This window comes from Corvus hawaiiensis, chromosome Z (genome assembly GCF_020740725.1).
Source record: "Corvus hawaiiensis isolate bCorHaw1 chromosome Z, bCorHaw1.pri.cur, whole genome shotgun sequence".
In the NCBI taxonomy this organism is placed as follows: domain Eukaryota; kingdom Metazoa; phylum Chordata; class Aves; order Passeriformes; family Corvidae; genus Corvus; species Corvus hawaiiensis.
The window spans coordinates 42,463,067-42,477,514 of NC_063255.1; the positions used below are offsets into that span (position 1 = coordinate 42,463,067).

The following is a 14,448-nucleotide window of genomic DNA, read 5'->3' on the forward strand; positions in this document are numbered from 1 at the left end:
TCAGTGTGTCAACATTATTCTCATGCTAAGTCCAAAACTCTACCAGCTGCTGAGAAGAAAACTAGGTCTGTACCAGCCAAAACCAGGATATTCAGTTAAAAAGAGCCTGCTGTTTGTTTCCCTGTGCCCATCCTATGTTCGCCGTAGGTTCTTCTCTAGGTCTTAAATGCAGTGCAATTCCTGCAGTAATTTTGTGTGAGCAAGTAGATGCAAGAGTGAATCAACTGGCCATGACCTGCACTCTGTGAAGAGGCATATAGTCTTGTCATTTCTAGTTACTTGAATCCATGAGACCAACCAAGGCTGCTATTGCTCTTACTCTTAAAAATAAAGGTCTGTAGTGCAGGACCAAGGCACAGGAGTGAGGCTCTGGGGAGTTCTGTTCAATGGTATGCTTCTTAAGTGAGAATTCTAGTACTGAAACATTGTCCTTCTATTTTTTTTTTAATACACTTAGTCATGTACTGCAGTGGTTGACTGAGGTAGCAGATTCCTGGGGCCTTTTGAAGTACAGACAGTTATTTTACTTGCAAATGGAATGAAAATTTCAGCATGTCCATGTTTCCATAACATTTTCTTCCATAAATTCAACTGAACCACTCTACAAAAATACGGCGGAAAATTTACTGTTTGCAAGACTTACTGAGCTCTATTCTTCAAAAGCAGCGAAGCCTGTTACAAAGCTCTAAAAACTTGTGATGTTTATAAAGTAGGAGAAGTATTTTCTTATATGTTGTGTGTACAACAACAACATTAATTATTTGTAATAATTCGTAATTATTTGTAGGATTACAGCACAATAATGGTTTGGTGGTCTCAGCTTAAAAGTTGTCCTCAGGAGAAAAAAAGAAAGACAAAAAAATACACAAAATAAGAAAAAAATAGGGGAAAAAAGGCTTAGAACATTGATATTTTTTCTGAAAATGTGATTGTATATACATAGAATGGCATGGAAGGGACCTTAAAGTTCATCTAGTTTCAACCCTCCTACTGTGGACAAGGACATCTTCCACTAGACCAAGTTGCTTAGAGCTCCATGCTTGAATGTGTTATTGTAAATACGTGGTGATACTACTATATTTTTATAGATAGAGCAATAATTTGGATAATTCATGTTAGCTACAAAAACTGTTGTGAGGGGAGATCTTGTTGCCAGTTCTTGCTTATGCTCTTTCAAATCTGAAATGTCTTTGTTTCTTTCTGTCATTGAAGATTTGAATTAAATTTGGAAATAGGTTTCATTGCTAGAAAAAGATTTTGCCTATTTGGCCTTGTAAGTTACTAATTGTGAGGACTTGATGAGGATTTAATTTGTTGCTAGTGACTTATGTCTAAAAGGAAAAGATTTAGTTTAGTTTTATGTTCAGATTATCAATGTTAGATAAATCACATGCTACAATTCGTTTTAAATTATGTCAAAACTTTAGTAGGTATATTCCATTGTATCCTTGGGAATTTTAAGGATTTATCTGAACCAAAGTGTTAATCACAGAATTTCATCAGCTGCTGAAAACCTCCATAAATTTGTCAGTAAAAGTAACATTTGGAAAACTAGTCAAAATGTGACTTAATGGGAGTGTTTACTTTATAAACCCAGTAGTAGCTTAGCAAAATAACTTTGCAGTCCTGTGCCTTGGATCTCCCTTTGCTTACATGGACTGTGTTTCACTTGTTGCTCTGTTTTCTTTCAAAAGGAATTTGACAAACGCTGGAAAACAAGTTGAACTTGTGAATTAATGTCAGACAGTCCTAATCAAGCAGTTAAATCTGTATAAATCAATCCTGTAATTGAAGCTATTGTTTACAATTAGAATAAAATTGCATGTGTGGGGTTTGTTTGGGTTTTTGAAAGTATTTTAGAAGTGAGTGTAAAGAAGTAGGATGTTTAGGCAGACTTGAGTAATTTCAGGGCAGAATACCTAGTCTCCTAACAAGACAAAACCAGCTCTTTGGAGGTGAATTACTAAAGTAGTGGAAAGGATATGGCAGTTGTCTGATTCATAAAGATATTTCAGAAAGTCAAAAGTAGAATTGCCCCAACCCTACAAAGCAAAAATGTTTTCCAGAGAATAAAGCTGTTTCTGTTTCTAGGATCCTCAACACATTCTTACAGCGCTCATCAGGAAAGTATTCATTAGTTGCACAATTTTAGGATCAGTGTGTGAAAATTTCAGCTAAGGTGCTACATTTATTATCAGCAGGAGATACGAGAGTGCCTAATTTATAATCTGTTGCAAGTGTAACATGCCACACACACAAAAGTAAATATTAGTTACGATTTTTTTGTAGTAGGTTTTTGCAACCTGCTGTTCAGTTTTTGCACAGTGATGTCGTCTTTCAGCTTAGCTTTATAGCCATGTCAGTATTTGAAGAGTGTAACAGCCTATGCAGTCATTAACAAGTGAAATTGCAGTGTTTAAAAGTTTTAATGCTTAATGATTTCACCTTCTGAGAAAGAAAATAGCTAAAAGTCTTGAGGATCTGCCCAGAGAGTTAGAGGTATGAAACCTTTAAAAGAGAGGACAAAAGAGCCTATAGTTTTTGTTTAACAAATCTACATATTTTAGTTTATATCTACAGTTGAAACAGCTAGATCTAGTGAAAAATACAAGAGAATTAATAACTAAAATCTGAAGGTGAAATTTCTCTCTTTTGCCTCTGTCATCACTGCAGTTGAGGAGATTATTGCATTATCTCTGTGAAGCGTAAATCTTGTGTATCAAAGAGAGGGAGTGAGATGCTCCCCCCACTCCTTTCCAATAAGGGGTATCTTTTGTTTCAGCTGTTCTTTCCTCATATTGCAGCAACACAGGGAACAAAAAATGATTAGAAATTACCGTAATGTTATTAATTTAATGTAGTCATATAATTTCAAATATTAGAATACGTTTCCAGTTCATTTTGCTTTTGAAAAACAAACTTATATCTCTAATTTACATCAAGCCTAAAATCTCTGCCAATATATCTGCAATGGTACTATATCCCTGGTAAATTGCCTTATATCCCAGACACAGATAAAACATTGGAAATACTTCAATAATTGAGGCTTCCATGGAGGAGAAAAATGCCCCACAATACTACAATTACGTTAGGTAACCTGGAGATGTAAGATTTTTGAGTAGCTCCTCAGAAATGGCATACAATTTCCCACCTTTATGGAAGAGTTTACCTGCACAGTTTACATCTGCTTATTCCATATCTTAATTCTTGGGGATGTTTTGCAAATAAAATTTTGGTCATGGAATCATTAAAATATTATTTAATTATGAGAAGTCATTGTGTAATACTTGGAGTGCAAAATGTATGCACTGTTCTCATTTACATGTTCCTGTAGTATTTTAAACATTTGAGTAGTCCCTTAATGGCATTAATAAGGTGATCATAGAGTCCACTTCACAGATTAGTTTACACAGGCTTTGTATATATTATTTTGAAATTCTGAAGGATTTCATTTCACCGTTTCACTATGAAGGAACAAAGAAGCTATTACACACCCTTATTTCTCCCTTTGTGCCTTTATAGTTGTTTATATCTTTGTGTTGCAAGTGGAGCCATGGTGAGGAAGATGCTGCTCTCACAGATTTTGTGGGGGTTTGGCAGCCTTATATGTGGATGACCGTGTAGCATGTACTGACTGACTGACAGCTGCAGGATTCTCAGTCTTTAAGTGTTAAAGTACATATCCATAGTTCCCTTTAAGTTCAACCTGCCAGAAGGTGTTGGGATCATCCAAAGTCGCGGTGTCATCGTCTTTCTGTAGCTGGGATTTTAGAATATGGTGATTATCCTGCTCTGCTCTGCTCTGCTCTCCTCTCTGGTGGCATTACCTTGAGTCCAGTGTGCAGTTTTGAGTGCCAGAATACAAGAAGAATATTAAACTATTAGAGAGTGTCCAAAGGAGGACACTGTCCACAAGGACGGTGAAGGGCCTTGAGGGGAAGCCGTGTGAGGAGCGGCTGAGGTCACTTGCTCTGTTCAGCCTGGAGAAGAGGAGACTGAGGACAGACCTCATCTGAGTCTGCAGCTTCATCACAAGGGAAAGAGGAGGGGCAGGCACTGATTTCTTCTCTGTGGTGACCAGTGATGGGACCTGAGGGAATGGCATGAAACTCTGCAACAGGGGAGTTTTATGCTGAATATTAGGAAAAGGTTCTTCACCCAGAGGGCAGTGGTCACAGCACCAGCCTGACAAGAGTTCAAGAAGCATTTGGACAATGCTATCAGTACATGGTGTGACTCTTGGGGTGTCCTGCGCAAGGCTGGGAATTGGACTCGATGATCCCTGTGGGTCCCTTCCAATTCAGGATATTCTATGATTCTCTGTCTTAGTATGTTTTAACAAAATGTAAAACATTCAAAATTAGAGATGTTTAATGAAAATTGTGGCATTGTTTTTAGACAGGAACATACAAGTCTTTATTAATGAACACCTTAAGTCACATCAGCATTTTAATATAATGATATAAATAGAAGAAAATTGCATGGTAGAATGGGCAGAGAACGGTTTAGTTATCCATTAAATTATAAACATTTTGGATCAGAAGCTACATCAGATCTCTTTTATGAGATCTCCCAGAAATTTTTGGATGTTATGATTTTGGTTGTTTGCACATATAATTCTTGGAAATGAACTTAATAAAATATGCTGTCTGGGTAGGTCCCAGCTTTTTAAAAATCACTGCTGTAAAAATTTGAACTTGCTCCATGCATGAAATTGAAACTTTGGCTTTCATTCATATTTTTTATATCATATATTGTGATCCAGAAGCCAAAGACATTGCTTAAGGAAAGTGATACGATTATATTTATTTTATTATGTTTTCCATTCCAACTGTGTCAATAATGTCCTCTTTTTCCTACTTTGTCTGGTGACCTGATCTCAAGCAAGGCTAGGCACTGAAGGGTTTTTAGCAATAAAAATAAATAATGTTTAAGGAAACAATTAAGTAGTTCTTAACTGTACTTTCCTTTTATTGTCCATCAACCCATTGCAATTAATTCAGGTTTGGGGGAGTTTCACAAGAAAACCACCACTGACAGACATTTGGCAGCAAGCAGATGATTTATTTCTTAGCTTCTCCTGTTCAGTCAGTGGTTTTCTTTATCTGTCCGTCAGCTAAGTCTGAAATCCTGTTGCAGAGTTTTTTTGAAAGAAATTTCAGACTTGATAGAAGTTTCTGGTTCATAATTCAGTTCAGTCACAGGATTGCAGTAGTCCTTGGCAAGATCAGATTTCTGGGGTAGTTATCCCCTGCAGTCCTTAGGTGGTACCTGCTTTTCAAAGAAGACAAACATAGAAATAAAATAAGAAAATGAAGAGAAAAAAGGTCTGTGGCTTTTCCTGTAGCGTATTTATGGAGATGCTTTTCTGGCATGTTTTTTACAAATCAGGCATTTGGAAAACATGCTGTGCTTTTTGGTTGCTTTACCCTTCCATTTTCAATGGGATCATGAATTGTCCAGGAGATGACGGGCCAGTCTTCTGACTTCTAATAGTTTGGGTTGATCTCTGGGCATTTTTGCTCCATACTAAAGCTACAGAAGACAGAAGCTTTTTGATTGATGGAGCCTTTCCTCAGAGATTGGGCTAATGTTTCATTCTGAAGATTTACACTGATTTATGAAAAAAAAAGCCCAAAGAAAGATGACTGATTTAGTTCCTCCTATACCTGGAGAAGTGAAATACATATTTGGCATTAAACATTTTTATTTACTTAGTTTATTCAGCTAACTGCTAATGTTGTCATAACCACTGTGGTAGTTCAGGAAATATATAGAGTATTTTGGTAAAACCTATCTTAATTTAAATGTACACAAATACCCAAAGAAAGCAAGTAGTGAAATGTCAACTCACTGGTCTTGTTCAAATCTAACCACCATTAACATAGTCCTATCGTGCCAAAGAACAGAGAAAGTATGAACATTTTTCTTAATAATAGTGCTGAATTACTACAACTTTTTCAGCTCTTTGAAGTAGGTTGTGTAGGGTCAGGTGTCACCTAGTAACTTGGGAATGCCATCATTTTCCTGTTACCATAAAAATAAGAGATAATAAAGATAATAAGTAGAAGACTGAGATGATGAAGCCTAGATATTAAAAAAAATACACTTTTGTAAGTATATAATGGATTGTGGCAAAAAAGAGCATTGCCAAGAAGACCAGCATAAAGCTGTAACACTGTTGAAGCTCAGAATCAGTTTTTAATCATGCCCATAGTTTTCTGAGGGGGATAAAGAAGGAGACAAGATAGCTATTTCAGTATCTCCTCAGGTGCAGATGTCATGATTACCATTCCCAAAAATTCCAGTTTTCTTATTCTGGAATCTTTCTTTAAATACTTGTAGAAACCATGAAGACGATCCTAAATGTAGGGGACATGGTTTGCCAAAAAGAATTTAGTAAGTGTTTACAAGATTTCTGGTAAATAAAGGGGAAATTGTTACATTCCCAGAAGGCCATAGAAAATGTTGTCTGCTGTTGTCAAAAGTGTATTGAACTGAACAGTCGCACCATCCAGATTTTGCTCATGGAACGATAGAGTTGAACTAGCAGTAGTTAGATCTTAATGAGCAGTTTGAATTTGGTGGTACTTAAATAATCTTTCTGTGTTGTCTGTCATGTCGATTTTTTCTTTGTTTCAATGTTTTGGTAACAAAAATATTGGCGTCCCAAAAGAAAGAAGCCTAAGAAGATACAATTTTCCCAAGAGCCATGTCACTGCCTGTGATGTTAGTTAGCATAGAGGTTACCTCCTTTTTTCATCTTCACAATCATCTTCGTGGTATTTGATTTTTCAGACTGAACATACATGTTGGTGATATGACCAATGTGAAGAATTATTAATCATGTTCATTGTATATGAGTTGTCTGCAAACACAGCAAATAAGGTAAATTTTACTTTTTTTGTTTGTTTTGAATTAGGTTCATGCACTGTTAGTTCGAGAAGTTGATGTAGAGAAGGTGTCGAGTTTTGAGAACCCTTATGTAGATGCAATAAGAAGTTTGTGGAATGACCCTGGAATTCAGGAGTGTTACGATAGACGACGGGAATACCAATTATCAGATTCAACTAAATAGTAAGTACATGGTAGTGATGAACAGCTGTATATAACTTCCTGCTTCTAACAAAGTAATTTTTACTTTTTAGCTTAGTGTACGTCTGTGTACATATTTGTATGCGTATGCACCACAAACACAGCTGAATATACACATACCAAATTGAATTAAGGAGTGGCATACATCTATTTTAGAATTACATCTGTGCTTATTTCACAAAACGACAGTCTGTGATTCAAAGTCTTAAATTAAGATTCTAGGGATGGTTAATTTTGGGGGAGGATTTTTTGTTAAACCTATTCAACCTACTCTCTTCCAACACAAATGCAAGATGGGCAAAAATAATTTCATGTAGTGTGACAGTAGTGAATACTGGGAAGTGCAATCAAAGTAGACCTCCATACAGTTCATAAAAATTGAAATGTCCAAGAACTCCTGTTTTCCATTTTCCCTCCCTGGCATTTGCAGTCTTAGTGGTGAGGTAAACAGTAAACAAAGGGATTTGTTTTATACAGGACTGCCTTTCTATTATGGAAACAAAGTTTAAAGAACATGGCTACCAAGAACACATCAGGAAAGCACTTAAGTTAAATTGTTTGTTCTAGATCAACAATAATAAAAATGCATATGTGGCTAAAAGATGTCTGAAATGTTATGCCTTTAGTTTCTTGGGACCAGAATCTGATTAAAAAACAATGTGAAATTTGTCACTGGAATCTGATGTCTGCATGAAGGTTTACTCCATGAATCTGAGTTATTTTTTAGTTATGTAGCATACAGCTCAGATAAAATTTCTCATCTGCTGTCAAAGAAATGGATGATGGCCTCTTGATGTTGACCAATGCTACAGAACACAGCATAGTTTGTTATTTAAGCCGAGGCAAAAATCTCCATGGATTCTACATGAATTTTTGTATTAGCTATGAAAAAAAATTATTCCAGTGATATAATTCCAGTCTCCATTTGGCATGTGTACATGAATGGAAGCCTCTTACTTATGAAAGTGCACCACAAAGCTTCCATTAAGCTTATTGTACGGCTCAGGACATTAGACATGACAGTTGTGGAATGACGTTTATCTGCACAGTAGTCTGAGCATCGTCATCTAGCACAGCACTTTTTAAGTGATTTAGTCAAGATAAGCTTACTCGGATCTTGCTGATACAATTTAGGCAGCTGAAGACCTAGGGATGCATGACATAGGTCTCCTCAGATTCATTGCAATATTGTCACCACACCATAACTTCTCTTTGCCCTATGCATGGGGTTTCTGTTGTCCTGTGCAGTTCTCTGTCTGGTTACCTTCCAAACCCATCATTTTTGCACATGTATTTTGGTGTAGTGTGGTGCAAAGCACAGTGGCATCTCTCTTGTATTGTTTAGATTCTCGCTGTCCCCAAAGATACCATACTGTGTTTTGGTTTTAGGTGGTAAGGAAACATAGAATATTACATAAAGAGAAAAGTTCCAGGATACATAAACGGTGAAGAGAAAACTTCAGAGACAACATTACTAACAATATATTTTCAGATTGTTTCTGTACTGAAATGAGTGGCAAAGTTTAGTAGAAGGTGAAGCAGAACTTGACTCATATTTTGAATTTCTTGTATTTGTAGGTCCTAACTTTGTTTCCACAACAGATGTGATACTGGTTTTAAAGTTGAAATAAATGTATGTATTTTGTGTGCTCTACCTTAGAGGCTAAAAACATAATTACTCTCCTAAGTAGAAAATAATGATCTGATGCTACTTCCGACCAGATTGTGCTGAACACCATAGTTTTGGCCTACTTTCAGTTAAATCGTCACCATAGTAGATCTTTTGAGTAACATTAAAAATAGTAGGGAATAATCATTAAGTAGCTATAAAAACAAATTCCTAGTATATTGTCTTGCAAAAGGTGCATGTGGTAGTTGATTGGTTATTTCTCAAGCTCAGCAATGTTTAGCAGTTCATCATGAGTTTTTGCAGATTTGGTGACTTCATTATAGTTCATACTATGGATTTCTGCAAAATGTTTTAAATTAGACTTGTTAATCACTGTATTCAAGTCTTCAGAAACGCCTCTATGTATACGTATGCTTGCAAGTAGAGTTTTTTCCAGGTATGTAAGTCCACTAAATAAAAAATCAGCAGAAACCAAATAAACATTGTTTCGAAAATACAGTATGTGTGTTTACCAGTAAAACACCCAAACAAATTTATTAGCATTATATCCCTGTCACAAAGCAAGGAAACAAATTGCTTAAAAGTTTCTACTGAGATTCACAAGGCAGTAAGACAGAAACAAGCACTCAGTGCTCACTGTCTTGATGTATCAACCAAATTGGTTTGTTGTCCACCAGATCTCTTGTAAGCCTATGTGCCAGTGTCTGGTAAGCATATGTGTCAATGTCAGACATGTTCTTTGTTCATCCCGTGCATGAGCCTCTCATCTTCTCAGTGGTTTTCCACTGTGTTTTTATAGTAGTAGTGGTAGTGGTAGTAGTAGTATTTTCAGTCTGCTGCCTATACTGCTTTTTTCCACCATGTCTTCAACAAGGCCAAGTGCTGAGTGCCTGCCCTTGGGTTACAGCAGACCAAGGCAGTGATACAGGCTGGGGCAGAGTAGCTGGAAAGCTACCTAGCAGAAGATGACCTCAGGGTGCTGGTTGACAACAGCTGAACATGAGCCTGCTTGTGCCCAAGTGGCCAAGAAGGCCAACGGCATCCTGGATTGGATCAGAAATAGTGTGGTTGGCAGGACCACAATCTGGTATTTCTTGTATCAGAAAGAGTGTGGAAGGGTTCATCCCCCTTCACTCAGCACTGGTGAGGCCACACCTCAAATCCTATGCCCAGTTCTGGCCCCTTCACTGCAGGACAGACATTGAGGTGCTGGAGCGTGTCCATAGCAGGGCAACAGAGCTGGTGAAGGGTCTGGAGCACAAGTCCTGTGAAGAGCAGCTGAGGGAGCTGGCCGTGTTCAGCCTGGAGCAAAGAAGGCTCAGGTGTGAGCTCATCACTCTCTACAACTGCCTTGAAAGGGGGGTGTAGCCAGGTGGGGGTCAGACACTTCTCCAGGTGACAGGAGATAGAATGAGAGGACATAGCCTCAAGCTGCACCAGCTGAGGCTCATTTTTTTGAGCATCAAGAATAGTTTCTTCTCGGAAAGAGTTGCTAAGCATTGAAACAGACTGCCCAGGGAAGTGATGGAGTCGCCATCCTTCGAGTTGTTCAAGTAATTGGGTGTGGTACTTAGTGCTATGGTCTGAGTGACAAGGTGGTGATCAAGTGTTGGACTCATTGATCTTTGAGGTCTTTTGCAACCTAAATTATTCTCTAATTACACATAGTCTTCTTCCTGTTATTTTATTGTTTCTAAATTATGTTTCAAGTTTCTGGTATGTTCTGTATATCATAATACTTTCACTTTCTGCCATCTTTTCACCTGTGTTGTTGTTGTTTTGTCGTTGTTAGTTGCACTTTTGATGTTTTTATACCCACTGTTTGTACTCTGGAAGAATACATCCAACATATGTTTACTGAAAGCAGTGTCTAAGAAAGAAAATTCCTTGCGTTATGTGAGTTGATTGGAACTTCTTAGAGGCATAACAAATACATTCTGTTCTCTTCCCTGACCATTGGATGCTCCAAAGCTTGGATGTCCATGTTGTTTTAAAATCAGCTTTTAGACTTCTCTGTAGCAAAGTCAAGAGCACATCAGATACATAGAGGTTATTCGCTTCCCATGCGCATTACAGGGTGACTTAGCCACTTAATTACCACTAAATTACTTCCCTTTAAGATGCTGTCCCACAGTGTGAGACAGATGAAAACTAGTAACATGGAGAATTGCCTTAAGTAGTAGCTGTGTGAGGTGAGATGAGATCATTCAGAATACACTGTACTGGGTGCCAAGACCTTAACCCAAATGTAAAAAGGTTACCAGTCAACTGTTTGATTGTATCATACCTTTTCAAAGCCTAAGGAAAGAAAAGGCAATAGTCTTCTGTGTTAGAGAAGTTAGGTTGCAATTGGAATTTTCGAACGTTCATCACCATTTTTCTCCAGTATGACACTAAGGTCTTACCATTCATGAACAAAATGTAGGAAGTGTTAAGACCTGGAAAGTGTCCCAGAGCCTTGCTTGGCTCAGATTTTCAGTTTCATCTTTCTCTGGCCACATGCAATTGTAGTATTTGGCCACTGTGTACCTCCAACCAAGGACTTTCTCGTTGCTACGCAAGCACTGAGCATATCTATTTAGTTTCCCTTCTGTCTTGGGGTGACCTTATGATGTGTATCCCATATTGCTGCTTATGCCCAGAAATTAATTTTTGTGCTTTTCTGTGCCTCTAAACTGAGCCTGAGAGGGGGAAGGAAAAACTGAGCAAAACTTTTTCAAAGCAGTTTGCGGCTTGTTCAAGGTCAAGTAGAGATAGTGACTTTTCCCCCCCCAGCTGCAGCAGGGGAGCAAGGAAGCACCCGGCTTGCTGCTTTCCAGTCAGCTTTTGGCCAGTTGTTTTTCAGTTTCTTGTTCTCCGGAGAGAGACTGAGAGTTGGATTTTGCTTTTCCTTCTCTGGAATTCTGGATTTTCTCCCTTTTCTACTGGACTGCTTTTAACCTCAGAGCACATCGGGAGGACTTTCCATCGGGCACGGAGGCCTGGCCCTGGCCCAAGCCCCAGCTCCGAGGAGACCAAAGGGAGGACTCTAACACTTTCCCAGGTTTTTCCTCCACAGCGAAACATTTTATTATTTAGCCTTATTTTCCTTTTCCCGTGTGTTTGGTAAAGAAATAGTTTTATCTCCTTCACTTTCCTTCGAGGAAAATTTATTTTTTCCCGAACCGGGGGGGGGGGGGGGGAAGGGGTTTGTACCTTCTCTCAGAGGTATATTTATTTCTAAATTTGGCCAAACCGGAACACCTTCCATGGCTATGTTTTCTAACACTTCAGATAATTAAATATAGTTTTCCCATAAGTGTGTTAGTTATGTCATATATATATCTATAGTGCATTTTGTTATTATATAATGCACTGCCTTATTAGTCGTACATGCCCATGGCATTCTCATACATGTATAGTCTTTCAAGCTTTTGTTTCTGCCTTGCTGTCACCTTTAACAGCTCAGTTCCTGCAGTTGCACAGTTTTGCAAATACTGTGAGATGAGATAGTTGGACAGCTAGCATAGAAATGCAGATTCCTGAATTTTACTATGTAATAAGACCTCAAGGGTGTGAATCTGAAAGCATATCACTGATTTTTAACAGGAAGGAAAGAGATGAAACCTAGTGATTGTCTGCTCAGTAAAGTACACCTTTTGTGAAACTGCTGCAGGAGTTGTAAGGCTTTGGTCATCTAGTAATTTCTGTATGACAGTATTCCATTTGAGTTTGAAATATTTTCAAAACTTCAGCTAAACAATTCATTTGTATCTGTCAGCTAAAGATAACATTTTGCATCTGCGTTACTCTTCTGAAACAGCTAAATTTCAGTGGATCTAGCATGTGTTAAATACAGTGTGCTCTGGAGTACACAGGGGGAAAGATCAGTGTATGAATCTAAGTTTTTACTAAGGCAGTTTACTCCATTTCTTGGCATTGCCTTTAGCAATCATTCTTGTATTTCATAAAGGCACACTCTCAGAGCATGGTGGGTCTTTCAGGAGTAATACTGTCCAAAATTGGGACCTGCTATGCAGCTGAACTGATAGCAAATTCTGAATAACTATCTATGGGATATCTGTGTAACAGCCATTAGGTTGCAGTGAGAAAACCATATAGTCGTAATTTCAAAGATGCGTAATTACATTATTATTTAATAAACTGTTCATTAGTTCTTGCTTACCTTCATTTGTAAAAATGTACCTGCTGGTCCTAAAGCTATACTTGAGGTCAATTTGTGTTGCAGAATCATAGAGTCTGCTTTTATGTATTCACAGTTTACACAACCTTATGTAAGATTTAGAGTAAGGTAGAAACAGCAAATAAAAACGGAAGTCTGAAATTCAGAGATCAAGTGCTACCAGCAGAACCATGCAAATCCTATTTTATACCTTACGTATAATCCCAAAAATAAAATCATTGTCTGAAGAAAGATGGGACATGCATACCAAAGTACTGCTTCCCATAGAAAAACTGCAGATTATGCAGGAAAATTTAGAAAGGGAAGTGGGGCTATGTAAAGAAGTATGCAGTATGTATTTGTTTCAGGACCCTTTTTTCATGCAACACCGAACATGTTCTTAATGACTCTATAATTTTTACACCACATTTCCTAAAAAGAAAAATTTGCATGAGCATTTTTTTATTTGGTGACTTGTCTTTTTTAGCCTTTGCTAAGGTTGGCTTTTAGTGGTGTAGGAAATTGAGGAAGACAGCTACATAGGATTTCGGTGGAATATGGACAGAAACAACGCTGTGCAGACTTCTTCCTACCTCACTTCAATCTTAGTTTTTTTGTGTTTACTTCAGATTAAGATGAGATAGTTCTGGAAACTGGTAATTTGCTTCAACCTCAATTGACTCTTCACCAGTGGTGTAGAGTCTTAGAAACACAAACCTCTACAGAAATTCTGAGAACACAGCCAGTACTTGTTTACATTTAGTTTTGTACACTGAAAATTGATTCAATTTACTGGACTGCTGCCTGTTAGCATAGAGGACACTTGTGTCAATTATTCTGGCAGCTCTGTGAGGCAGGAAAAATCCTGCTACAGCAGCTTTAGCATTTTGCTTGTGTACTGTTGAAAGAAAAGCCAGTTGTATGGTTTCTCAAAGATGCAAAAAAAGCAAGGCTTTTGTTTTTCAGCACATGGTCAAAATTAGTGCTAGGGTTTTTTTAGGAGAGTGGTCTCATCAACCAGCTCAAAGTTTTGCTGAACAAGCTAAACAGCCCCACCCCAAAAACACACCAAATCCAAACAATAGTATGGAGTATAGCCCTACCCCACTCCAGGCCAGGCTGCAAAGGACAGAGATACATCAAATCTTATTATCGCCTCATTATCCTTAGTCACAGACTTTGGTTAGGTTTCTGTTTTCCCTTGCACTGCCATTGTCTGTGTATGAAACAGAGCATTTGGAGAGAGTCATAGCCATGAACTGTCTTAATTTTGAGGAAAAGACTTTATTTTGCATTAAACCTCAAAACTTTGAGGTTGAAAATATGTAAATGTTTATGGTTACTATCATACCAAAATGTGTCGTGTCACTGAATGCAGTGAAAGCATTTGCATATGAAATGTTGCTGGTAAGGCTTGCTTTTATAGCTGTGGTTACACAGAAATCACCCAACAAGCTTTTATGTTAAACAGAGAGTCTGTATAATTTCTTGAGGTTTGTCCCTTCCCTCTTCCCTGTACTCGCATTCTTCCCATATGGATATGTTGGCTGGCTGGGTGGTA

General features: G+C 37.8%; 1 protein-coding gene across 1 annotated transcript in view; it reads left to right on the forward strand.

Annotated features, from left to right (window-relative positions):
• LOC125319553 (guanine nucleotide-binding protein G(q) subunit alpha) overlaps nucleotides 1-14,448 on the forward strand; it is a 119,154-nt gene that overhangs the window by 73,988 nt on the left and 30,718 nt on the right. Inside the window, exon 3 of the mRNA XM_048290849.1 lies at nucleotides 6,923-7,077. Coding sequence (XP_048146806.1) covers nucleotides 6,923-7,077 — 155 coding nt within the window. The remainder of the gene's footprint in view (nucleotides 1-6,922; nucleotides 7,078-14,448) is intronic.